The sequence below is a fragment of the Parambassis ranga genome, chromosome 9 (assembly GCF_900634625.1).
Source record: "Parambassis ranga chromosome 9, fParRan2.1, whole genome shotgun sequence".
In the NCBI taxonomy this organism is placed as follows: domain Eukaryota; kingdom Metazoa; phylum Chordata; class Actinopteri; family Ambassidae; genus Parambassis; species Parambassis ranga.
In genome coordinates this window covers 18,156,878-18,184,260 of record NC_041030.1, presented here as the reverse complement: position 1 = coordinate 18,184,260, position 27,383 = coordinate 18,156,878, and the positions used below count along the sequence as shown (strand labels likewise).

The 27,383-nt window shown below is 42.2% G+C and overlaps 2 protein-coding genes across 11 annotated transcripts in view; one reads left to right on the top strand and one right to left on the bottom strand.

Annotated features, from left to right (window-relative positions):
- slc20a2 (solute carrier family 20 member 2) overlaps window positions 1-12,512 on the bottom strand; it is a 35,239-nt gene extending 22,727 nt beyond the window's left edge. For 2 of the 8 annotated variants that reach the window (XM_028415083.1, XM_028415080.1), the window contains exon 1: window positions 11,813-12,225. The gene's annotated coding sequence lies outside the window, so the exon portion shown is untranslated. Of the gene's footprint in view, window positions 1-2,046; window positions 2,183-9,587; window positions 9,668-11,667; window positions 11,773-11,812; window positions 12,226-12,374 lie in introns of those variants that run through there. The other 6 variants (XM_028415081.1, XM_028415085.1, XM_028415086.1 and 3 more) reach the window with 6 other exon arrangements.
- A 3,637-nt stretch (window positions 12,513-16,149) lies between these two features.
- On the top strand, window positions 16,150-26,718 carry mthfd2l (methylenetetrahydrofolate dehydrogenase (NADP+ dependent) 2 like). Of its 3 annotated transcripts, none has more exons than XM_028414358.1 (8): window positions 16,150-16,307; window positions 17,479-17,663; window positions 17,838-17,960; window positions 18,097-18,249; window positions 19,440-19,547; window positions 21,430-21,522; window positions 25,997-26,122; window positions 26,261-26,718. In XM_028414358.1, exons 1-8 carry the CDS (start codon window positions 16,165-16,167, stop codon window positions 26,374-26,376), a joined length of 1,047 nt encoding a protein of 348 aa, XP_028270159.1. In that variant the 5' UTR covers window positions 16,150-16,164; the 3' UTR covers window positions 26,377-26,718. The 3 variants fall into 3 exon arrangements, with proteins under 3 accessions (XP_028270159.1, XP_028270158.1, XP_028270157.1); XM_028414357.1 differs by having other exon boundaries at window positions 16,179-16,317; XM_028414356.1 differs by having other exon boundaries at window positions 16,249-16,487.
- Window positions 26,719-27,383: the final 665 nt, after the last annotated feature.

Below are 27,383 nucleotides of genomic sequence, written 5' to 3'. Positions count from 1 at the left end.
ATATGCTGGCAATAGGAAGACAGATGAGAATCAATGAGAAAACACATTATAAACCAAAACAGAGCCTGTAACTTTACAGATATAACGCACCACAAGCTCCAAGCAGACATAAGCCTGTTGTTGCAGACAGTCAGACCAACCTGAAACACCACATTGTTTTTCAGATCTGAGAGGTCGCCTTCTAGGAAAGAGTATACACTTAAAAAAAAGTTCATCACAGGTCACTGGACAGACAATCTGTCAGTCACTGTCTGTCACAAGGTAACTTTCACCTACCAGAAAAGAAAACACAAGCTGCTGAGAACCTTTGAAATCCAGCAAGCTCCGCTTAGGTGTGAACAGAGGTGTTTTAAAAGCACTTCTACCAAAAATGACAGAGAAAGTGTGAACGAACTGTCAGGATCTCGGTGCACCTAAGGCACGCCCGTAATGGCCAGGTTCACTAACAAGATGCTGATTGGTTGGAGCACATCATGGTTCAACCACTACCACATAGCTTGAAGCTGGATGGATGGATCTGTGACCTCCCCACTTTTGTAAAAACCTTGCTGTCTCTTTATGCTGCTATTGCTTGTTCATGCTGTTAGCATGTTAGCAGAAAGGAAAAATACTATAAACACTATTTATCTGTGGATTCTCTCATAAATCCAGGTCATAGTCATTTCCAAGAGTTTAAATCGAGGCAACTGGAGTCAAGGATTGTTTTTTTGAAGACGTTTCGCCACTCCCCAAAGTGGCTTCTTCAGTTCTGCTACTATTCTGGTTGGGAATCTGAGTTTTATGTGTTCAGGACCTCACATGACTAAGATCCCTATAGTTGGTTAATGGTCAATGATCAGTTCTGGTCATTAACTGACCATTAACCAACTATAGGGATCTTAGTCATGTGAGGTCCTGAACACATAAAACTCAGATTCCCAACCAGAATAGTAGCAGAACTGAAGAAGCCACTTTGGGGAGTGGCGAAACGTCTTCATCATCATCATTGTCCCTAGTGAGTCTCAAACAGAATGCCGATTGGTTTCCTTTCAGAAAATGTACAATAATGATGCAGAAAAACGCCCTGCTGTCGCATCAGTGGCTTGTGTGTAGACAAGAATATCTCTGGTGGAGCAACAACACCATACCGAACCATTTCTGTGCATTTCCCATGGAAATCAAAGGACGGAACAGTCAGGCTATGTGAATTCAGATTATTGGACTTCAGACGTCTGGAGTCTCAAAAGCCTTCTTATAATTTATAGCTTCCCCCTTTAAGTACCGAATTCTTTACCATATTACCAATTTACTTTGAAATTTTCATTTCTAACCAGACCTCTGCCTACATCACGTTGTTGTATGTGAAATGAAATCCATTTAATCCTGTCCAGCTCTACTTCTGTCGATTTATACAGCAAGCCATCAGAAGGGATGACAAAACCAGAAATAACCGCCTCACACGCTGCAGACTGAACAAATATCTGAGCCTTTAGCGACACTAAACCAAGCTTCGGTACAACAGCAAACAATTGAGCCCCCCTGTGGCTTCCAGCGTTGTGTAAGCCTTATGTTGAAATACTCTTTAAGGTCAGCTCTCTCTGGTTTCACTGGAGACTGTGCATGGGTTTGACTCCCTCACCCTGAAAAGGCAAAGTGACTGAAGCAACTCCTCCCTATGTGAGCGTCCGTACGACTGTTTTAAATAACTGAGACAGACACACTGTACTGTCCTCAGCGCTGTTTGTGTTGGTTTCTAAGGAGGTCTTAAAAAAGGAAAACCAATTTAGATTTAACTGATTTGCTAGAGTCAGCTGACCACATGCACACAAGTGCTAAAATAGCAGCAACACAAAGGATGGAGTGCTCAGAATAATGCTTTTAGTCCAGCAGAGACTATTAGTCACCTCTTAGAATAACCCATGCTCACAACAAGGGTTCTAATAGACCATGCAAAATGTGCCACAAAGACAAATATAGAGCCAACCATTTTATTATCAGCTGTAAGGAGGCCAGCTTTCTTGCCAGGCTTCATATCGTATGACTGACACAATTAGGCTCGGTACCTACCGAGAGTTCTGTCTTTTTGAGGTCGCGGTCTGGCTTTCTCTCTTTCTCCCATCTGTGTCCTGAGTGAAGGAGTCATCTTACCCTTGACCCTCTCAAGCTCTGTTTTCCTCTCCTCCCCCCACCTCCCACCTCCCACCTCCCACCTTTAGCTCTGGCCGGACAGTTCCAGTTCTCTTCCTCGAAACAGCACAGGAACCCAGCAGTACAACTGAGCCCTGACAGTTTTTCACCCCTCACTCTCTCTCTCTCTCTCTCTCTCTCTCCTCCACTTAGGTGTGGAAACAACAGCGTTGCACTGGCTGTGCACTCGCAGTGTACACACACTGCCAGCCAGGACTGCCAGCCTACCTAGCTCTTTCTCGAACTGCTGCTGAGACTGGTAATCTACTGTTGGCATGCTTTGCTGTTTTAAACTGTGTTACTGGGGCAAAGTGGGTGCCGGTATTAGCGAGTGCTGAAAATGCAGCGCAAAAAAGGGAAACTCTGCGAGGACAGAGACGCAACAACATGATTTATAATGTTTTGGGCTGCCCGCACACTAATGTGAATAATGTTGTCTCAGTTTCAGGCTTCCAAAATGTCTAAGATATCCAAGCATCCAAGTCAGACTGTAAATTTCTTGCCCGTAAGTGTTATAATGTCATTTTTTCCCAAACACACGAAGTTATCAGAACTTTGTTTACTTCATCTTTAGTATTCTTGGGCTCATGCACTTCTATGGAAGCAGTACAATCATGGCTAAAAGTAGAGAAAAGTCAAACATGTCTTTTGTAAAGTAAAATAATTACATAACTGTAACACAAGCAATAGAAATTGAGAAAAACAACATACGTAAGTAGTTAACCATAACTTATTTGTTGGATCGATGAGTGCAGAATTTACAGAATAACTTTAGTTCAGGCACAATATTTTTGATAAATGAAGGACACATAGCACAATCATAGATGATGCATTCAAGGACCATCAAAAACTGGCCCTTCTTTCAGCTTCCAGAGTCTCTGGGAAAGTTTTACATGGTGCTTGTGTCCTGCCAGTGGAACAGTGTGTGGTAAAAGGTTACCACGGGACACTGTTAGAGCCATAAACAGTGTGGAGGATCCATGTGGATGCTTTTAAAGTAGATAGCATGACACTTCATTTGTTGTGTGTCCTTGGATCACCACACGTTAAAAGATGAGTATAAAAATGGGAGAGAGAAAGGGGGGGGGGTGGTTGGAATGAGCAAGAACGGCCCCTCCTAAGCTGGATCTAGTGGCCTGTGCCCTCTTGCTCTTAATCCTGGCTTCCAGCACATGACCCAGCTAACAGTATTATGGAGTGCTTTGATTAGACCTGCTGCTGTGCGCACGTAGTGGGAGTCTGCAGCGGGAGGTGGCCGGGTGGGGGGGACACGGGGTCCTGTGCACTGCCACCACTTTACAGGAATGCCAGGCCTCTGGACAGACACACAGCGAACACCTACACAAACACGCACACCGAGCATGAAGCACATGTTCAACCTCTGAGAGGTTGAACATTTAAAAACAGCACAAGAAAAGACACGAGACGGGTGGGATTACAGGCCTGCAAGTCATTGAGTCAGCGGATTACCCCCACCACTGTTATTATAGTCGAAAACTAAAGAGTAATGCTGAGAAACGTGCTGCTAGCATTAGCCGTGGCTGCACGACGGGCTGCAAGAACAGCACTTAGAGCAGTCACAAGAGGGAGGGGAGGTTCACATGACGACTTAAATCGCATCAAGGGGTCTCACACATGTTTATTTCCATACTTATAAAAATAACAAGTACGCACAGTGTGTTGTGGAAATAAAATGTACGCTGGTGTGAAACTTTTGTTGAGTTTACCAAAGCATCCTGTCGTCATGGGTATAATGTTTCTACAACAGGAGTGTTGATGGTGTAAAAGACGTTCAACAACAGGAAATGTTGCTGCTTTCACTCAAGAATGAATTGTTTAATCTACAAAATTACACAGCAAACACATGACCAGTGTCATCTGTCATGTGTTTCCAGGATGCACGTCTACAGCGCACACAGGGAGTGTGTATGTTTCAGCTTTAAGGAGTGGTTCCCATTTTTTGCATTTGTGCGGCAGGTTTGCAAAACAGGTTACACCCACACGCTCTTTATACAACAACTATATCAGGCAATTTCTGCCTGCTTGAACTGATAAGCCAGACAAAACTTCTGTATTACTGCTCTGAGTCTGTGCTTCAATGTTTGATTGCCATTTGAAAGCAGCTGTTTTTAATGACTGGAGGGAGATTCGTATTTTTGGGAACAGCATCCTTTGAGGCTGTGTGTGGCAAGTGTGCTGCTTTCTCTGTGTCTGAACACTGTCGCAGCATGCCCGATGCTGAAGGAAAGTCGATGTGACAAGTGGTCTGCTGGTGTTCCGGTGAATGAGGGGAAGGACAGGGAGGAGGGTGGAGTTGTGTACGGGTCACTTCTAATCCTGTTGGGGTAAATCATTTCCTTAGGACTTTTTCCACCCATCGCCTCAAATCAGAACATCATCTTGCCTGACCAGGAGGGGGCACAATGAGGCGCAAATCCCCTTGTTTTTCTTGGACATTCAGATTTAGTCAAGTTTTTGCTGAGACTTTTAATTTGCGAGTTAAAACTGTAGGGTCATGCGGCCGAAGCAATCCACCATTTTGAATATAGTATAATATTGTAGTCACTGATACCAAATATGATGAGATGACTGTGTGGCTTCAGCTAGATGCTTCTTCTCCTTTCCAAGTTTTAATTATCCTCCTCACTGCCTAACATCAGGAGTACGACAAGTAAGAGTTTCAGACTGCGGTAACAAATCAGGTCAGCATCTCCCATAGAATTAAAGGCAGGAGAAAGTAAACCTGTCTGGGTGTCTGTCACCTCTGTGCTCCAACCTAGATATTAAGGACAAACAGATGCACGTGGGGACCATCGATGGAGAGAGAGAGAGACATTTAATCGGAGCAATCCGATTTGGAGCAAAGAGACAAAAATCTGAAAAAAAAAGAGAGAGAGAAAAAAATCCATTCCTAAAAACATGCAGGTGTCCCTGAAAGGAAGCCACATCTTGCATGAGATGGCAATTAAGTAGTCAAGGAGGTGTCAAGGAGGTGTCCGTCTGGATGCATGGTGCATCTGTCAGGTTGGAAGGGTTAAAGGACTGGTAACAAAGTGCTGGTAACTCACATCTGACAATAACTAGAGTGGACGGCTCTGCCCGTTAGCTGCATGAGCTAATGTTAACAGGACAGGCTGCATCACTGCCTCAAATCCTGGAGGCCACAAATCACTTTAAGGTGTTTGTTGATCATAAAACACTTACATGATGTGCATGGTTAAGTATCTGGGGGGGATACAGTGACAAATATCCAGTTAACAGGACAGAAAACTAGAAAAAAGCACCTAGATAAATACATTAGACTTTAAGTTCACAGCCCAAAAATATATCATCTGAAATGATTAACAATTCACTGACACTACATGGAAAAAATGTACCATATCGTTTATTTTGCACGCCACAAACAGAAGTGTTTATGTGTAAAGATTAAGCTGACAGGTTTGTTGACTGCTTTAGACTGAAGCTGGGTAAGCCTTCTCAGTATTGGGAAGGGGGGGGGTCAATGACAGCAAAACCATAACGGTGCTGGAATGTGTTAAACATTATGAAGATGTCATCACCTGTTCAGTGCAGGGAACCCTGGAGATTTTGGAGGATATTTAACGCCTGTCTCCCATGGCTAACTGCTCTGACATTACCCTGGAAAAGCACTTTTGTGTAAGGATAGGACCTGTTTACTGTGTGCACACGCACCACTTTCACTGTTCGGGTTTGTTGTAGTACAGAAGTATTTATGTTGCCACTGCACTTTCCAGGCTCGGTTCCAAAACGGTTCTCATTTCTATCATAGATCTAAAAAGAGGGAACCAATTAAACAATTTACTGTTATTAAAAGGAGGGCACTGAGACCTGTATCAGGCCACTAATCATATCATCTGTTCAGTATGAACATGCTGATTAATTCCTCTGTAAAAAATTATTGTATTAGGCAGCGGGTTAGAGCTCAATGCTATGACGCAGGGTAATCACAATATTATTTTCTCATACCCTGTACAATTACATCCCTTTCATGCTGTGGGTCTTATATTACTTCATAAATGAATGCAGAAACCTTAAGTGGGCTTTGATTTGACAAAAGTGCACCCTGATTTTTTAAGAACACATCCTCAAAGATCACAATGATTTAGATTTTTATCACAGCTTGATTGGGTTTAAGGACTAAGACTGCTTAGTTTATGGGCCAACTTTTTTAACAAACTTCGCTGACATTTTCTTAACTACCTTTGAAACCAGTCCTACACATGTCCTGTACAAAAAAAATGGACATAAGCTCAACAGCAATGGAAGCTTTATGGCAACAATCTGCTCTAACAAAAATACCTTCATTTGCCTCATCTCGAACAGAATTGTTTACATTCAGCTGCACAGCATGCCATTGTTCTGTTTATCCTGAGCCCACAAGGTGGCCTCTGGACAGACATCATGGGACGAGATCTGACAACTGCCCACCCCTTTCCCACCCTCCTGCGTCCTCCGGTCTCGCTGCTTTCTGAGGTGTCACATATCCACCACTTGCTCTTGTTGCTAAAGGCAGAAGGGAGGAGGAATGATTTGGCTAGAAATAGCAGTGTCACATGAGTGCATGCAGTGACCAGTCAGCCAGCTGCTCATCCTTACATGGAGCACTGCCCCATCCCTGCAGTCAAATGCAAATAGGCGGTAACATTACCGAAGCGGTGCAGATGCGTCAGTCATTCACATCTGAGTTCTGACACACGGTTTTACTACAGTTACAGAGTATAACTGAGGTCACATCGGTTCCAACACCAAATCCAGGCTGTAATATTTGTCATTATGTGAATATTGTGCAGACCACACAGTCTGGCTGATGATTCTCTGCGTGCAAAGGGAATTTGTAGGTAAAACAGACACAAATAAAGAAAACTTTGTCATTATTAGAGCCAAGAAAAGCCCTTTCATGCTTCCCTCATTATTTCCTTTACTGCTCTGCCATCAAACTTTTTCCAGAACCTCCAAACTGACCTCAGGCCTTAGAGTGGCAAAATTATGACTCATTAACGTCACACAAACTCTCAGTGCTCCTGAAAAATCGACATGAGTGAGGAAAAAAACAGGGAAAATAATGTCCATTCTACCTTCCATAAATAAAACCACAATGCCTCACAGTTCAGCAGTAAGCCTGCCATTAGCATAGTTAACACCAGGCCGGCACCCAAACAAGAGGCGCTCTGTGTGACAGCGCTTTGATACGGACCCTGCCGCTTACAGAAGGCCACCAGAAAGACTACAAAACGGCTCTCATCGCCCGAGTGGAGTGCATGAACAGGGCCAAAAAAACGGGTCAGACAGACTAAGCAGCATGCCCTGGAACGGGTTAACTACGGTAATAAGCGGCTAATCGTTTCATTGTATGATGGTTTTTCTTTTTCATGGGAAGACTCCAGAGGTTTTCTCTTTAATCACTGAGAATTTAAATGACGCTCTCTCCTGCTTCAAAGCAACCAAGACAGGGAAAAAAAGTAGGAAACCTACGGCAGTGCAGCGTGATTAAATAACTGAATATTTGTCAAGAAGATAGAAGAAACCTTCAAAACTACCACAATCCTTCGGTGAGGACATGTCAGTAAAAAATCTTCCACATTATGAGCCATTAAGGCTCACTTAGAGGTCGAAGAAGAATGCAGGCCTACATGAGAGCGGTAACAGGGGGACGGGGGAGCATTATGGGATGTCAGGAGGCTCAGGAGTTCCCTCCAATCAGCTGCATACATATGTACAAACCGCAAATATTTAAGTGCATAAATGCAGCTGCAAGTATTTTTGTGTGCAGAGGGCTTTGATCTGATTAAATGCTGAGGTAAAGCTGGTTGTAAAGTAGCTGAAATTTTCCCAACCCCGAAGCACTACTCAAATTAAATGATCCAAAATGGCCTCTTTTTTTTTTTTTTTTTTTAGCTCCATCACTGATGGATAGCAGCTTATTTAGTGTGTACTTGTCTCACTTTCGTCTTACAACAACACCACCACCAATCATATGCCGGCCTTTGCTGCTCTCCACTCTCCCAACATGCTTGTTTATAATAATAAATATAAATAATAATAATCAGCTCCATATGATCGATGACATGTTTAACCCAGTTTCCAGCACATGTATTAAGCGACAGTAGAACAAGCAGACACAGCATGAAGATTCACACTGGTTCTGTGCTATCATGTGATGTTGCCATGGCAAAGCAGGGCTCAGACATAACAGGGTGATTGTGCTCCGAGGGCGAGGTGGGTTGATCAGAGAGACAGACTGTTCTCTGACTGTGACACTGCCAGCCCCGGTGCCAACTGCCCTTCCGCCCACAGAGACGCAGACACACCCACTGGCAGAAGGGCCGGCCTGCACGGGGGCCCTGCCATCATGGAAAACCAGAGCAGCTTTTCCCATACGTCTCTTTTTCTTCTTCCCACTCACGCTAACCCACAAGGTCAAAGCGAATGAGACCATCTGAACTTCAAATAACTCGTGTTTCAATATAATCTGATTTTTTATTTTACAACTTGTGGGGGGTGGGGGGGGGGGCAGAAACAATGAAAGCAATTACACAAACAACTGAATTAACTACACTAATCTAGCTTAAAAAGGACCCACATCCCACAGTTGTGGTTTGGGTTTTTGAATAATCCGAGACACCGAGTAACAGTTTAACCTGGTCAGGCATCCTTTTTCATGTCAATACAAAGCACTGGCCTGGCGTCTGTGGAATCATGTTGGAGGCAGCACCAACAAATGCAAAAATAAACTCCCTCTGGATGCATTAGGATAGACATATAAACAGAGACAAAAAGCTATGATGGAGGCAGAGCAACAACCAAAATTCAAAATGCATTTCCGCATTTTTTTCTGCAACATGACATCACATAAAGCCCGTCCCATCATTGATAATTTCAGGCTAAATAAGGGTTACCTACTTCCTTAAAAATGATGTTATGCTCACTTGTTTACACCGTGTTGTTGCTGAAAGCAGAGAAGTAACTGAAGATAAACCAATATTTCGACATTCCAGGATAACGTATCAGTATTCTTCTTCTTTCTCACTATTTCTTATCACAGGATGCAGCTTAGTCATTAACTCTGGCTGTTTGAATGTACTGCCATTGCAATAGGATAGAAGGGAAGGAGGGGAAATGTTTCATAAAAAGTAGCTGAGGATAAAGAAATATTTGGGGCTTCACCGGTTTACTGTAGTCTACTCTGCAACTTGTCACTATGAAGATTATTGAAAATGGATCATTAGACATAAAAGGTCTTAGCTAATTTCATTATCATCTCTGAAATACCCATGTTTAGTTCAGCTCTAGCTTTTTGCACGCTCACCGTTATGCTCCGGACTCTATGTATCATCATTATGCACCGAGTGTCTACTATACAAAGCACAACAGGAGGAGATGTCTGAGAGAAAAAGTACAACCTGTGCAGAGACGACGGCGAAGTCGCGTCTGCTCCTGGAGGGCATTCTTGTCACAAAGTGAACTCCACACTGACCTGGAACTGAAGGTGGTCATAGATGACAGGAGGTTCTTAGAAACTGCAAACTTCCAGCCAACGTGTACTGAGAACGTGCACCCTTATGAAAACCAGTCTGCTCTCTCAGCATGCTGTTGAACATGAAAACATTACACAATGTACACATACCTCTCCTCTACATACAAACAACCCCCCCCCACCCCCAACCCCCCACCTCCACCATACTGCACTGACACCGCTTCCAACACAGAGATTCCAAAACACAGACTGCACTTCAAAGATGCAGTGTTGTGTTTCTGTTACGAAGCCTTTTGGATTTATGGGCTAGCAGTCTATTGACTGTGTGGCGGTGGTTTAAGCTGTGGCTGCACCCTGTCGTCACAGAGCCGGCAATTTAATGTGAATCACTCTGTCTCAATTGTTATTTTCTTTTTTTTTTCTTTCCCCCAAAAGGATTACACTCACAAAAGGCAGGTCAAAGTACAGTCACTCAAACTCAATCAATCCATCACGCTTCTATGAGCTCACCTTTTTTTTTTTTTTTACAAGATAGTGATGAACGTCTTTTAATTATGGCTCAGCCAGGGCTGCAGTGAAAACTTAATTCGGTAGATGTTTCACTCAATGGAAGACAGCACTGCCAAGTAATGAAGGTGTGTAAAAACATGGAAGTCATTTATCCATCTCTTTATCATTATGATGCTTCTATATCTCTGTTATACCCTTTTAGGCCAGACAAGATAGCGTTCCCAGTTTACCAGCCTCTGCTGTTATACATTTTCTCAGCAAAGAATTGATGAGGGGAGAAAAAAAGCATGTCAAGGATAACATGTGACACGACAGCAGACTGTAGTGTTCTTCTTCTTTCTCACTATTTCTTATCATAGTATGCAGAGTAATCATTAACTCTGGCTGCTTGAACGTACTGCCGCTGCAATAGGATACAAGTTAATGGGAAATGTTCAATAATAATAATAATGATTAAAAACACACAACAGCAATATAACTATAATACAATTCATGATCAGGGCTGCAGGTTATTGGCTGTACAGATTTATGTCTTCTCTCAGCTATTGGTGCCAACGTGTCCCGAAGAAATATGACTGGAAAACTCGATAAATGTTTATAAATTTAGGGGTGAATCTTTGTAATTTTGGATACTTTAAAAGCCATTTTAAGCTGCTAAGTCATAAAAAAGTACAGGTAGTTATATAGATACAGAATGTACAAAAAAATACAAAATTAGCTCCAGCTTTAAACACTGGTGATCTAATAACCCTAATAAATAAATATTTATAAGGAATTTTCGAGTATTACTTTACTCCTATATGTTCCCTGTGTTCCACTGTTTTATATACATAAATACATTAATCAGTGAGTGTCAGGCTTGCGTGGAGCAGCAGGAACATATTCTGTGTTATAATAAATATCAAACCTCCCAGATGCGCGCATGTGAACGGGTTCTGCTGATTTCCCGTGTTCACCGGGACACATCAGCGCTGCAGTGACGCTCAGAGAAATGATTCATAGCTCTGAGATGTTTGGAGTGGGACAGACTCAATTTAACTATTGTAATTGTTGGGCAATAAAAGCAGCATTGGCGTCGCGTATACTGCGCATGCTCAGACGTCGACCCGCCTTGTCGTCAAACAGTGCACGAAAAGCTCAACAGAGGGAAATGAACTCGCGTGATTAACAGCCGAATGATTAAAAGCGGCTCTGCGAGGCTGCGCTTCGCTTTTCCAGCTCCCCACGCCGCTTTTAGACCCACGCAGAGGCCGCCGCCACGCAGCGGACACGACGGACTGCTGCTTTTGTGATATCGGATGTGAACTCACACACGTGTAGCTGCTCCATTCAGTCGTTTGCGGCCAGTGGCAACAATATGAGGGTCACTCTGAAATAAATTGTAGCCAGCGCAACAGCCGCTGTCTCCCAAAGCCCAAAGCCACACATACATATAAAAACACGTGAGAGCGCCGCAGCAGCTGATTTACACACTGACATGTCTACTTCACACTTACCAGGCCCCCCCCCGCTCTTCCTCACACGGACGCTGATCGCCACAAAGAAATGCGCACGGAAAGTGGCCAAACGAGACAGAAACGCCTGTCGAAAGGGGAAAAGACACACGGGCAGCGTTTTAAAGCCAAGACAAAATGCACTTACCAACGAAATAGGACACCGCCAGGGGTGAAATGTGCCGTTCCTCTTCGCCTCCACGCCTCTATCCCTCTTGCCTGGCTGTATTTTCCCAGAACCGTTCTACGTGGGTTGCGTCGAAAATGTCAGATTCCAGCAGTGGCTGTTGTCGTCGTACACCCCCCCACCACCACCACTAGAATGGTTGCCCTCCACTCGGAAGACTCATGCGACCATGTTGCACTGAGTGTTGCCTCCTGCTGCTGCTCCCGCTGCTGCTGCTGCTGCTCTCATCCGGGCGTTTAGGGATTGAACCGTCGTCTCAACGCTGGATGACAGCTTTGGGATGAAGGAGGGGGGCGATAGCGTGAGACTGGGAAGGAGAGGGAGAGAGAGAGAGAGGGAGAGAGTGGTGGTCAATCTGGCGAGGGCAAGGTGACACAATAACGAGGAGGACACAGTGCAATGAATGAATGTGGAGGCTTTTAAATCTGTGTGGCTCACACGTCCGACAAATGTTCTTTACCCCGGGGAGGCGCGGGGAAATATATAAACAGCTGGAAAAGATGAGAGAAGACGCAGATTATACCTTCAGATTAAGAGCACGCACACATTAATTCACGCTCTCTTCCCTTTGCCTGCTTTCTTTCATGGTGGAGACGCGGGGAGGACTTGTGCCTCAGAGCGCAGGAATGCGTCTTTACGCGTCATCCTCGGTGATCTGATCAGACTTTGTGTTTTATTTAAAGGTGAATGTTTGGATGGATCTGTCTATTATGACTGCGCGCCACCACGTGCGCAAGGCATAGATGTGTGTTACATAACCGGCCGAGCCAGTCAACAACAGTGGGTGGAGGAGAGGGAGGAGGAGGAGGAGGAGGAGGAGAAGGAGGGGTCGCTCGGAGGGTAATTAAACCAAAACCTCGATGCAGAGATTTGCTGCTTTCTCAGAAACATTGATTAGGAAATGCGTCCTACGCTGAAACCTCTTGTTCCAAATGTTTTTGACTTCACAGTGGAAAAGTTTGAAATGCTCCTTGGGTTTAAGGAGGAAGAATCAGCACAGATCTTCTTCTTTTGATTTGTAGAAATGCAGCCTCTTGTTGAAACATGACTCCTCTCCATTCAGCCAGTGTGTTATGGGTGGAACAACTGACTCTCACTGACTTTCACCCACGCTTTTGACCTGGACAAACCTTGTTATTCCACACTGGGCTGGACTAAACTCTCATATATTATGTTTTTGTTCTCAGCCTACATAAAGCTGCAGCTATATAACATATTACCAGAGCACTTTTCTTGTCATTTTAATCCAGTTTTTTCTATTTATGAGAGCAACGTTTGTCTTCAGACCTCTGTTCTCATGCGATCCACGTTATTTTTCCTGTTTGGGAGGCCTCAGATGGAGAGCTGTGCATGTTTAACTATGAGTCACAAGGTCAGCTGGGGCTTGAGAATAATAAAAAGCTGTTAACCTGTGTTAGAATAAAATGAACAGAAATAACAGCTACAAGGTTATACTGATAATGTCTTCTATTATTTTGCAGAGGCAGCTTTGGAACGCTAACCTGCTACTAGTTGCACATATTCATTCACACACACACAATAAGACTTGATGGATGAGTGAGTCAGTCCAACATAAAAACATAAAAATCCTGTTTCAATGCTCTCTGAAAATGAAAATCAGAGCATAGAAATCATCCAACAACCCACCTGCATGGTGACTGACTGGAGCTTCTTGATCTCAGCTTGTGGTGGGAGCCAGGCCTCCATCTGATGCCAGTAACTGGTGGTGTTCAAAGAAGGTCAGGCCTAGTTCTCCTGTCCATCCAGCTCTCAAAAATGTTTGACAAAATCTTTGAATTCCATCCAACTCTGACAGGCTACATGGTGGGAGTTCAGAGTTCTGCTGCATTTTTGAGACGTGGCCATTCAAAACACAATCACAGCCATTTAGCCTGACAGGGTCGCCATGTTTTGTGCAGACAGAAATGCAGCTCCATGTGTTTTTACTCCAAGTTAGTTCTCGTCAGCAGTGGTTCAACTCTAATAGACCCCGTTCACACTGGGGAAATCAATCTGTCTAGAGCAGGATTCGGGCCAAATCTGGATATATCCGGATAGATCTCTATACACCTCTCGGAGGTGGATCTAGCCAGACTGGCTATTAGAACCCTAACCCTAACCCTAGCAGTTTGGAGGACAACGAACTAACCCAGATTAAACTGGACTGAGCGCAGACATGCATGTTTGAAACAGGTCTGAACATATCCAGTTTAAAGGCTATCCGGATTCAATCCTACTCTAGCTGGATTGACTTTCTTTAGTGTGAACGAGGCCTTATAAGAGTTCTGGTTCAGGTCTTTTTACAAATTGATAGAACTTGGTGACACTGACAGAGATAAAGATGGGAAGGAACATTTTATAAGGACAGTTTTAATCAAAGAAATATTGTAAATTATTATATTAAAAACATTTAAATGACCTCACGTTTCGACTCGATCTCAATAGTCATCCTACATTTTCTTAGAACGCTAATTTAAATTCATGTTTAACTGTTTGTTTGCTTTTACAGCGTAAATTATGTTCAAGGGTCAGCACCTTGTGCCTCAGATGTACCCTCAGATGTACTGTCCGCTCTCTAACAGCCAGACAACAAATACCACATCTACATCCCACTTACAGGAAATTGATCTTTGTTCCTGCTTTCCTGGAGTCGTCTCACTTCACATTAAGTTCTGGGTGCACAGTGCAGTCTGTGCTTTTACACTGAAAACTGAAAACATAGCAATAGTGTTGTTTTGCAGTCGAATGCTTGTGGTGTTATGTGATTAACCTACACAATGCAAACAGAAAAAGCCATTAATTAAGCACGCTGCAGCTTAGCCTTTGTCACTGTGGATAATACGTACATTCTCTGCTGGTCTCGTGTCAGGGCAGGCCTGGTTGGGTGCGGTGTTTACCAGATTTTCTGAATACTCTCCCAACACTCAAACAAACCTTTACTCAACTGTAAATGTGTCATTATGTGCTCCTTAAATTCAACAGTTTGTTTTTATACTGCGGTGACATGAACAGCTCAAACTAAACAGTGTGATTCTGAAGGTTGTGATACAGGCATGGGTTTAAAGGGTTTCTTTGTATTATCAAATCTGTGTTATTATTATTTTCTCTTTTTGTGCTCCTGTCTGTCATTTTTTATTTTCAGCACCAACATGTTGGAATTCAGTTGCATAATGGACACTACTGTGAACTGGATTGTTTGGTCTTTACCGGAATAGTTAGCATAGTGTTGCTTCCCTTACATGCTGTATTATCTCACTGGGGAAAGAGTCTTACACACAATAAATATAAGTCCAATTTTCTTTTTAACTTTTTGTTGATGCACAAGTAAGAAGAAATATACATACATTATTATATATATATATGTTATATATTCCCACATATATATTGCATATTCCATAATACAGCCTAATTGTAAAATTATTAATGAAAATTCTTTTTTTTTACTTTAATCATTTTACTGTATTGTGAACACAGTTCAGTTATAAAATATTTGCTGCCATCTAGTGGCAAAGTGGTGGTACAGCTGCAAAACTACCACTACAGTTACTGACATAGCTGCAATTATAGTATTCATTATAGGAGCACAGTACATAGATTGCATCCCAGGCATTTACTGGTTCATGACATTATGTAAGGCTGGAGGATCTGACTTATAACTTGCCCTTTTACAGATTCCTTTTTATTTATCAATCAATTCCCAAAGTAGGGAACAACCTGGACAGATCAACCAGTCTATCACAGGGCTTTATCTTGATTTCTACTTGGAATGGAGTTAATATTAACTCAAATCATACTTCATGCACAAGCATGGACTTTAATTAAAATAAAAACATATATATATATATATATATATATGCTTAAATGTGTGCATGTTTAAAAATCACATCAATGAATCTGTGTTGTTTTTTTGTCGTATGTGCGCCACAATGTCTCAGCTGGACTTCCAGGCTTAATTAGTGAGACTTCAAGATGCCGAAGGCAGATTTGGTTATTTTTGCTACATAGCCAAAACAGACATTTCCTTAGTGTCTATGATTGGTTCTGGTAAATACTCATCTAAATACAGCAGCAAATACATGAGTAATTGTGTTCTCTCTTCTATTTTTATGAATTCATTCTGATTCAAAGTGTTTACACAACAGATTAAATCTGATACTAAACAAGCAATTTCTTCCACAGAGGTCAAAACGTGCAGTTTATCATTCATCAGATTATACACGCTGCCATGCTGCTTCCCGTCCCCGTCCCCCTCTTATTGTGCACGCGCATACTATCTGCGCACACGCACGCACTAACGCCACACGCACACAAACATGGCGGCCTCTGTTTCACCGCTACGCTCCTCCTTCAGGATTTATAGCCCTCTAACGTTACACCATCGCTGCTGCAGGGCCAAACTGCGGATGCACAGAAAATGCGAGAGTCAGAGGAGGCACGTACATCAGTCGGCGACGAGGTAAACGGCAGTACGTTTAAAAAGCGAGCTGTTTTTTTTTCTTTTTAAATACACTTTGAGCGACGCTCCAGGACCGGTGAAGGCGTGTGTGTGTGTACCGTCACGTGTCCGAGGATGGTGATTGACAGCAGTTTTCACCGGTCATGGCAGAGAGGGCAGGTTTAGCGGACGTACCTTTAGGTAGGATGCCGTTTGCAGATGTACTGAAACCGTCAATGTTGTAAACAGATGTGTCTGAATTACATAATTCACCGCGGTGCAGTTTTTGCCGGTTGTAGCTGAACAGAGTGCATCTGTGATGCTAGCTGCTGCATCTGTAAGGAGGACGGTTAGCTACACTTAGTAGCTAATATTGACTTTATATGGCCGTTAATCAACTAAGAACGTTAACACGTGGGTCTGTCATATAATCACAACATTTCATAAACACAAATACATCTGTACACCTGTGTTCCGGTGCGTAAAGTAACGTCAATCCGTTACTTGAGTTAATTACTTTAGCTAACGTAGTTTGGTATTCATGTTTCCGGTGGGTGTGTCTAACCAGACCCTCAAACTGTGCTGGTTTCATATAATTTTAACCTTTTTTTAATAATTAGCTTTCAGCCTTTCATTATTCTCTAACGGCCACTTTAATTAAAGGTATTTTGTTTGTACTAACCTCAGCAAAGTATAACGCGCTACTGTTTTTTTACGTAATGACATCACGGGTTTCAACGTAAACAGATGTTTTTTTTACCGTAAATCGGGAGGATTGGTCGTAATGCGGCAAAGTGCAAAAGTCAAGCCAATTTCAATTGAATAACCTTAAAATATAAAAATTATAATATATAATATAATATATATTTATTGCAGCTAAGTAATTCAGTTTCCATAATCCAGTAGTTATAAATAAATGTTTGTTTTTTTTTCTTTAGAAGAATAATCAGTGTAGGACAAAGTAAACTTTACTGATCAGCACATTGATGGGTAATGAAATTGCTACTGGCAACTGTAAATGACATACTGCTGGGTAAGAAGTTACTTTTAACATGCTACCTTTTAATGGGAAACCAAATAAAGGGCAGAGAAGAATCCTAATCTCAAAATTATATATTGAAATAACAGTACATATATACAAGAAATTATGTTGAACTAATGTGCATTCATTTTTGTCTTTACCCCTGTTCAGACATGCTGCTGTGGTGATTTCGGGGACTGAACTGGCTCGTCAGATCCACAGAGAAATCCAGCGTGATGTGGAAGACCTGGTAGCTCAGGGCAACATGCGACCTCATCTAGGAGTGGTCTTAGTAGGGGACGACCCAGCGAGTCGTACCTACGTCAAGAACAAGACCCGGGCAGCCAGCATTCTGGGTCAGATATGAGCGCACTCTATGCATAACGTGCATCATGCTGATCAACAAACAAACATGTACCTGACATTTTTTGTAGCATGCATGTAAATACTGATACACATGAATGAACACATTCTGAGTGTAATGTGGTGTAAAGTCATGCTACATTATGACATTATGATGTGCTCTCCAGGTATTTCCAGTGACACTGTGATGAAGCCTAGCTCGGTGTCCCAGGAGGAGTTACTGGAGCTCATTGACAAGATGAACCGTGATTGGAGGGTCAGTGGCCTCTTGGTGCAGCTGCCACTTCCAGGTAAACAAAGGTGCCACAGCTGACATCAGACTAAACCAATGTTAACTGGGCTGTACAGTGCAGTCTGTTGGGTGATTGATAAGTTCCTGGCCTATGCTAGAATAAACACTGAGCAGCTGTTGTTCCCAATCTTCAGAGCACATCAATGAGCGTGCAGTGTGTAACGCCATCGCTCCAGAGAAGGATGTAGATGGCTTCCACATCGTGAATATCGGGAAGCTTTGCCTTGACCAGAGATCCATGGTACCTGCCACACCCGCAGCTGTATGGGAGATCATCAAAAGAGCAGGCAAGCTACCACAATCTTCATCACCTCATTTACCTAACATGAGCTGAATTAATTGTTGTCTTAATACACCCTAGCTGTGAAATGTGTATAGTTTATACAGTAGTTAACCCTTAAGAAAAAAACAAGAGATGGGCACCCTCTATATGCCCAATCCTTACGGGCCTGGGCCACTAGATGGTGCTTTAAATCCTTCTTCCACCTAAACTATGTCCACTGTGCTAATGCACCAGGCCTTAATTTTGTATTCCCATGAAATATGTGGAAGTCTAATAACACATGTTTCTTTCAGTTGAGCAGATAGTGTTAAATTAAAATAAAATACTGGGACTAGTTCCTGCAAGATGACTTAATTTTGGCACGACTGAGATGCCAAAAAAAAATGGAAACTTGCTGTCATGGCATATATCTTGTTGGTCATTTCCAGAGGAGGGTGCTGTTATTCATAAACTGAGCTTTTATTCAAATCTGGCTCTACACCTGTAGAGATTTACTTGCCTTTGGTTATTATTGCATACTGGAGATGCTGTCAGTGATGGATGTGATGGACCTTGACAATATCTACCTTTCATTTTTTGGATGTAGCATTTATGGAGGTCATGATTGCTCTGCTTTTTAAACGGCATTGTTGCTCCTTTCACTGTCAGCCCTCAGAAAATATTTGAAATACCCCTCCTCAAACTGATTAGCTGTCAGCTCTGACATGGTTTCAGTGGAATTTCCGTCCACTCTCCTTGAACAGCATGAGCTGCTTCTTCTGAATTCCAAAAAACATTTGGGGGCCAGGTCAATTTGATCCAATTTGATTGTTTAGTTAACTTTTTCTTTGCACATCCAGCAGCTTTGTTTCCACCTAACTTCCCTAAATATACTGCTGTGTGTTCATCTTTTCAAACTGTGGTCACCATCCACTTTGCTTTTCGGCTTGAAGCACCTTTATTGTTCACAGCCGTACAACAATTAAAGCTCTGAGCTATTAGCTGACAACATGAGCTGACACCTTCCATGTGTATTTATTCCAAAAAGTAAAACTGTTTATCGACGTCAACATTCACACAGACACAGTGGAGCCAAGCTGTCAGGCTGATCATTTGATAGCTGTTTTTTCCAGTTAAGTCCGAGTTAAGCTGACAGTTTGGCTACCTGCAGTACATTCAAATCAAACGTTTTCTCCTGGAACTATGTTTATGCAGGTATTGAGACTGTGGGAAAGAATGTCCTTGTCGCAGGTCGCTCCAAAAATGTTGGAATGCCAATCGCAATGTTGCTGCACACCGATCGCAACCATGAACGACCTGGGGGTAAGAATGTGTGTGTGCATGTGTCAGCATTGCATTATGCTTGGCAGATGGTTGGATGTAGGAAAGTAATATTGCACCATCTTGGTTTCCCTGAAGGAATTTTTTCTTTTGTCCAGTCATAACCAATAAATTAAGGCTTTAATGACTTTTTAATCAAACAAAAGAAAAATGCTGCTGCACACCCTGCTGGAAAGAAAGAAGAAAAGAGGGCGTGTGGAGGGAAGAATACAGGCACTGGAAGTCCTTATAAGGCTTCAGGAAGAAGGGATAGGATTGGGAATGGCATTGCATGTGTAGATGAAGCAATAAGATATGCTTGACTTGTCTAAGTACAGCAAGGTGTAACTAACTCACTCACACTTGCACGCCATGAAAATCCCAATATCAAGTGGTCTGGTCTGGTCTGGTCTGGTCCTGTTCTGCCACACTATCTAGAGCAGCGGTCCCCAACCTTTTTTGCACCACGGACCGGTATCATGTAAAACAATACTTTCACGGACCGGCACAGAAAAAAAAAAATTCTCACTTTCCCAGCAATGAGGCGGTCCCATCTAGGGATAATGGGAGACATGACACCCGAAGTGTGTTTCTTATGTCCAGTCCACTCCGTAATTTTGTTTTGGCCGTCATTAATTGCTTCAGTCGTTCTTGTTCATGTTTTCTTCCATGGCTTGTCTTTTAATGCAGGGTGCTCGGTCTCGCAGTTTTGAAGGCTTCGTTGCCTCATTTGCGAGTCTGTCGCCACATCACTCAGAGCGGACTTGGTGTGTGAGAATCACCTGTTGCAATAAATCCGTATTTTAAATAGGACTCCTGATATAGTCTTTTAAATGCGGGTTTCTTTTTCTTTGAAGGGGTAGGCTCCTCTTCTTCTGTCTCCTCGTTAGGCCTTTTCCCCTTTCCGAAGAAGCTCTCCAAAGACGTTTGTTTTTTATTCATTTTTGCTGCTTGTGGGCTTAATTTTGGGGTTCCGTATCCCGTGACCGAGACAAGCGTCTGGGCAGGTGCTTAAAGGCACAGGCGGATGAATCTGATCGATTTATAAATGAAACAGCTTTCAGACTCAGATAATGAATAATATATGTTTTGCTCAGTCTTTCTGTGCGGCCCGGTACCAAATGACCCACGGACCGGTACCGGTCCCCGGCCCGGTGGTTGGGGACCACTGATCTAGAGAACAGGTCCTGAGACAGATCCTTAACATCAAAAAAGGTCGTTATTCTCTGAACAGCCCCCCTTTTGCTGGCCCCAAGAGGAAGTCAAACCCCCACACTGTGACCCACAGCACACCTAATACAAGTGAGCACAGATTTCATCAGGTATTCAACCTGCAAGGCTGACATGCTGTGACTCGCCTTTTCCTTCTTCTGCTTCTTCTCAGAATCCCTGACACTTTGTTTTTTTTTTCAATCTTGCTCCACATCAGCATTTCTGTTCCCAGTTGATCCGTGACTATGCAGGGTGTCCTCACACATTTCAGATCAACATTGGAGTTTGTATCATGCTGGGTTTTCCTCATTGTGTAATAACCGACAACATCAGTCATCTTCACTGCAACACCGGCACACTCAAAATACATGAATTTGTTGACTGTAATAATAATTCTGTCACATCTTATGTTAAATTAAATAGATAGATGCAATCAAATTAATTGAAACATATGTTTTCTGCCCACAATTTGACCAAACTGTGTTTTTTTTAAACCTACTTGCACCTGGACAGAAATCGATGGAATGCAGGCCTTTACGCCTTAGGAGATCTTTGAAACATCCACTCTTAATAAAACCATCAATGTCAAAAGTAGACATTGATGACATTCACTGGTAGTTATGTTCCAAACAGACATTTATTCGTGACGACTGAACATTTTTGTTCCTTTCAGGGGATGCCACAGTGACCATTGCCCACAGGTGTACACCGAGGGAGCAGCTGAAAGAGCTGACCAGTCTGGCTGATATCATCATCGCAGCTGCAGGTATTTAACCCAACGAGGGACATGTCATTTAAAAAAATGGTAAAAACCAAGCTGAGGGTTTTGTAGCACATCTGTCAGCTTAAGGGTGCAGTACTCATCAGTCGTCATTTGCACAATTAGTGTCATACAATTGAAACTCCCAACCAGCGGTCAAACCATGTTTCCTCAGCTTATATTAAATTATATTATCTAGTTTTAAATTAATAATTGACCTATGAAATTTGGCATAGAATTGAATATCTTTATTGTCATTATACAGTGGGGGAAAAAAGTATTTAGTCAGCCACCAATTGTGCAAGTTCTCCTATTTAAAAAGATGAGAGAGCCCTGTAATTTTCATCACAGGTATACCTCAACTATGAGAGACAAAATGAGAAACAAAAATCCAGAAAATCACATTGTAGGATTTTTAAAGAATTTATTTGCAAATTATGGTGGAAAATAAGTATTTGGTCAATAACAAAATGTCATCTCAATACTTTGTTATATACCCTTTGTTGGCAATGACAGAGGTCAAACGTTTTCTGTAAGTCTTCACAAGGTTTTCACACACTTTTGCTGGTATTTTGGCCCATTCCTCCATGCAGATCTCCTCTAGAGCAGTAATGTTTTGGGGCTGACGCTGGGTAACACGGACTTTCAACTCCCTCCAAAGATTTTCTATGGGGTTGAGATCTGGAGACTGGCTAGGCCACTCCAGGACCTTGAAATGCTTCTTACGAAGCCACTCCGTTGTTGCCCGGGCGGTGTGTTTGGGATCATTGTCATGTTGAAAGACCCAGCCACGTTTCATCTTCAATGCCCTTGCTGATGGAAGGAGGTTTTCACTCAAAATCTCACGATACATGGCCCCATTCATTCTTTCATTTACACGGATCAGTCGTCCAGGTCCCTTTGCAGAAAAACAGCCCCAAAGCATGATGTTTCCACCCCCATGCTTCACAGTAGGTATGGTGTTCTTCGGATGCAACTCAGCATTCTTTCTCCTCCAAACACGACAAGTTGAGTTTTTACCAAAAAGTTCTATTTTGGTTTCATTTGACCATATGACATTCTCCCAATCCTCTTCTGGATCATCCAAATGCTCTCTAGCAAACTTCAAACGGGCCTGGATATGTACTGGTTTAAGCAGGGGGACACGTCTGGCACTGCAGGATTTGAGTCCCTGGCGGCGCAGTGTGTTACTGATGGTAGCTTTTGTTACTTTGGTCCCAGCTCTCCGGAGGTCATTCACTAGGTCCCCCCGTGTGGTTTTGGGATTTTTGCTCACAGTTCTGGTGATCATTTTGACCCCACGGGGTGAGATCTTGCGTGGAGCCCCAGATCGAGGGAGATTATCAGTGGTCTTGTATGTCTTCCATTTTCTAATAATTGCTCCCACAGTTGATTTCTTCACACCAAGCTGCTTACCTATTGCAGATTCAGTCTTCCCAGCCTGGTGCAGGTCTACAATTTTGTTTCTGGTGTCCTTTGACAGCTCTTTGGTCTTGGCCATAGTGGAGTTTGGGGTGTGACTGTTTGAGGTTGTGGACAGGTGTCTTTTATACTGATAACGACTCCAAACAGATGCCATTAATACAGGTAACGAGTGGAGGACAGAGGAGCCTCTTAAAGAAAAAGTTACAGGTCTGTGAGAGCCAGAAATCTTGCTTGTTTGTAGGTGACCAAATACTTCTTTTACTGAGGAATTTACCAATTAATTCATTAAAAATCCTACAATGTGATTTTCTACATTTTCTTTTCTTATTTTGTCTCTCATAGTTCAGGTATACATATGATGAAAATTACAGGCCTCTCTCATCTTTTTAAGTGGGAGAACTTGCACAATTGGTGGCTGACTAAATACTTTTTTTCCCCACTGTATGTAAGATACAATGAGATATTCACTCTCTCTTCACTCTCCGCGTCTGGACTTGAAACTCTACAAGTCCAGACGCCTTGCTTCAATCTTCTCTACATCATTTATAAATATTTAAAAAATTACCAGAGCGGTCCTTCCTGTGTGGCTTTGCATAATAACCTATGACATCACAACATGTGGAACCATTCCAGATACTGTACAAAGGTTTTGAGAAGGAAAAGTGGTTATTCATCGTAAATTAATCACAGAAAACTGTGCAATTTCTCATTTAGAGTAAAATACTGCGTTCTAATTTTCAGTGTGTGTAAATAGCACAGCCAGTATAAACACATTAGATCAAATGTAATCTGAGTAATCATCATTTTGACTTTCAAATCACTGCATTGTCTCCATTCTTATTGTTTTACATTTTCAGATGGTTTCCTTGTGCTTTAACTGGCATAAAAGGAATAAGTGTGTGTGGCTTGGTATTGCAAAAACCAGATAGGGATTGTGAAAATAATCAACATCACTGCTTCCGTATATTTATCTGTTACTCTGCCTCATCACAGTCACGGATTACAGCTTCCTTCAAGAACAATAGCGATCTGTGGCAGTTGGAATGTGAGGCCATTAATCACCACAGGGCAGCAGCTCTGTCGAAAGACTCTGTGGTAACATAATGCTGTAGGGATGCAAAGGTGAATTTGGGGAGCAGTTGTATAACTCAACTAACTTCCTGCCTTGTACACTCAGTAAGCTCAGGGGGTTAGCTTAGATATGCAACAAGTCATGGTTGGAGTGTGTTTTTTCATGGTGTTCACAGATTGCTGCAGAAAGGAGAAGGTGCTCTGCAGTTCAGTGATTTTGTTATCATAACTTAAGGGAACCTCCAGAACTGAGATCTCTCTGTTTTTGTTTAGAACTTTGAAGAGAAGCATCAGGGTGGCTGCAGATGCCTTTTAACCAAGCAACCGTGCAATTTTTTTTTTTGGAGTTTGAGTTTATTTATTGGGACAATGTACAATAACATTAAGCTCAAAAGAACAGAGATGCTTATACCAGATTGTAGCTCACAAGCTAATTTCCATCTGTAGTCCCACTACAACAACCACATCAGACATCATACTTATAATCATAGGAGGAAATTTAAGAACATCTGTGTGTGTGTATATATATATATATATATATATATATATATATATATATATATATATATTTTATATACATAAAAAAACAGCTAAAACATATTTCTATTTATTAGTCATAATAATCATTCACCAACTTGTATACAGTAAAGTGCAAGTGGTTATGCATCCTGAGTACGTGTTCAATACCTGATTAATAAAACGTACACAGGTACTAGCAATATTGAAATAATAATGTCAGTGTGTACAACTCTGGTTTTCTAAAAACCAAGATTTTGCTTCTCTTGAGAAAATAATAAAATCATCAAATGGTTGGGGAAACGTAGAGAAGATTGAAGCAAGGCGTCTGGACTTGTAGAGTTTTCTAGAAGACGTTTCGCTGCTCATCCAAGCAGCTTCATCAGTTCTAACTGTTTGGTGGGGAAACATGGTTTATATGTGGTTACAGACCTATGTGGGTGGGTCTGGGTAAAACTTAAAAAAAAAATTAAAAACAATAGCACTAAATGTTTCCATACTTACCTGTGATGTTCTGGCTGACTGGGCCAGGTGTGTCTAACGACTGGCTAACGACTATGAAACTGCCGGAGGGGGACTGGTTGACAGCCCTTTGTTCTTGCTGTGAGTATGTGCAAACTTCCTGGGAATGGATGGAATCACTGCATTGTATGTGGTAGAAAGATGATGTCTGAGGCCACCACCTCTGTTAAGGGAAGGTTTTTCCAGCTTAACATAGATGGCTTCCTTAACTCCTCTTTCATACCACCTTTCCTCCCTGTCTAAAATGTGAACGTTGTTGTCCTCAAAGGAGTGTCCTTTGTCTTTGAGGTGGAGGTGAACAGCTGAGTCTTGTCCTGAAGAGGTGGCTCTCCTGTGCTGAGCCATTCTTCTGTGGAGTGGTTGTTTAGTTTCTCCAATGTACAGATCAGAGCATTCCTCACTGCACTGGACTGCATATATCACATTGCTGTGTTTCTCCCTGGGAATCTTATCCTTCGGTTGAACCAGTCTCTGTCTCAGTGTTGTCATAGGTTTGAAATGGACCGGGATGTCATGGTTGTTGAAGATCCTGCGGAGTTTCTCTGATACTCCTGACACATATGGAATGGAGATGTTCTTTCTCCGCCTGGTGTTGTCCTTCTTCTTGTTGTTGGGGGGTCTTGTTTTTGTGGCTTTGATGAGTGTCCACTTCGGGTAGCCACATGTTTGCAGGGCCTTCATGTGGCCCTACCCGTGTGGCTACCCGAAGTGGGCACTCATCAAAGCCACAAAAACAAGACCCCCCAACAAATCTATATAAAGCATTTTTCCCTAAGATGTCTTCTTTGATTCACTGCATCAGTTCTGCCAGTGGCGAGTGTCTTTGAACATTTGGGTATAATGTTACCTGGATAAATAGAACCAGACATGGTGCACTGGTGCTCTGTGGTACTGACAGAGTTCAATAGCCAACACTATACACAAAGTAGTTCTCCTCTGTCTCCAGGCGTTCCTGGGCTCATCACAGCTGATATGGTCAAAGAAGGTGCAGCAGTCATCGACGTGGGCATAAATCGCATCCCTGACCCTAAAACAGGGAAGCTGCGGCTCATCGGCGATGTGGATTTTGAGGGTAAATTAAATGTCGTATTTGTTTTTATGAATGGATTTAGTTTCTACCGAAACTAGATTCAAGATGAAGCTTTTCCTGTTTGCTGCAGTTCTCTGGAAACGAAATAAGTTGCTCAACGGCTTATTCGATGTGTTATAGGAGTGAAGCAGAAAGCAGCTTTTATCACTCCTGTTCCCGGAGGTGTGGGCCCAATGACGGTCGCCATGCTGATGAGGAACACTGTGACTGCTGCCAGAAATGCACTGATGCATTAAACACAGTAAAAAAAAGCCATTTTCTTAATGAATGCTGCAGAGCATACAGACATACATGTATTTATTTATGAGCAAACCATGCCAACATGTGGGACACTTTTATTTATACACCATAATCAAGCTGCATACCTGCTGGACAAAAACTACTTGACATGTACTGTGTTTATATTTATTTATTTATTCAAGTTATTTGTTTCAGATTTCACTTTTTAAGAGTTTAAATTTACTATTTTTTCTACTGAGGTTGGTTTGGTTCATTGGAGGATAAAAAAAGGAATAATAAATGCAAAATGATTCTGTGCCAATACTTCAATTTCTCATTTGATCTTTGACATTCATGGGGGCATTTGCTTCTCAGGGTGTTTATTTAAATGTTTTTACAGTGTACTATGAGCTGGTTTAAGGTTATTAAGATTAAGATTAAGAAACCTTTATATATATAGACTTTCTATAGAACTAAAAACTGCAGTCATCATAAAAAATGAAAGCATCTGTGATAAAATATATTTAATATTGTGTGTCATTTAATCTGTTATTGTTGGTGCGCTGTTTATAGCATTAAAATAAATGCTTTAATATAAGGGTTTAAGGACAGGGAATAGACGTCACTGTTGGGCTGATGGAGTTAAATAAAGTTTCAGATTCAGGTCAAACTGCGCTGCACTAAAACATCACAGGGTTGCCAAGGTGACATGTTTCACAACATGTTCCAGGAAGTCCACAAGTGACAGTTATTTCAATTTACAAATGAATCAACCATGGATGTATTTTCATGCATTTTTCATTGAATGAAACATCCCAGGCCCGGAGAGGCTCATCTGGAGATTCGGGATGATTCCTGATGGACCGGTGTTGTGCCAAAAAAGTGATTGTCTGCCAAAAAGTGATTTCCGTCGCTGTGAAAAGAGTTACCCAACGCCTTTAATCAGCAGTGAAGCAACTTCTGAAAGCTGGAAGGGAAGCGCAGGCATGCAGCTGAGTGAAAGGGCTTGTTTGGGCACTTCCAA

Excerpts from the sequence above, each read along its gene's own strand:
- mthfd2l (XM_028414358.1), top strand. The coding sequence starts at position 16,165 with ATGGCGGCCTCTGTTTCACCGCTACGCTCCTCCTTCAGGATTTATAGC. Across the intron at positions 16,308-17,478 it reads GTACATCAGTCGGCGACGAG|ACATGCTGCTGTGGTGATTT; the intron begins GTAAACGGCAGT and ends ACCCCTGTTCAG. Across the intron at positions 18,250-19,439 it reads GGAGATCATCAAAAGAGCAG|GTATTGAGACTGTGGGAAAG; the intron begins GCAAGCTACCAC and ends ATGTTTATGCAG.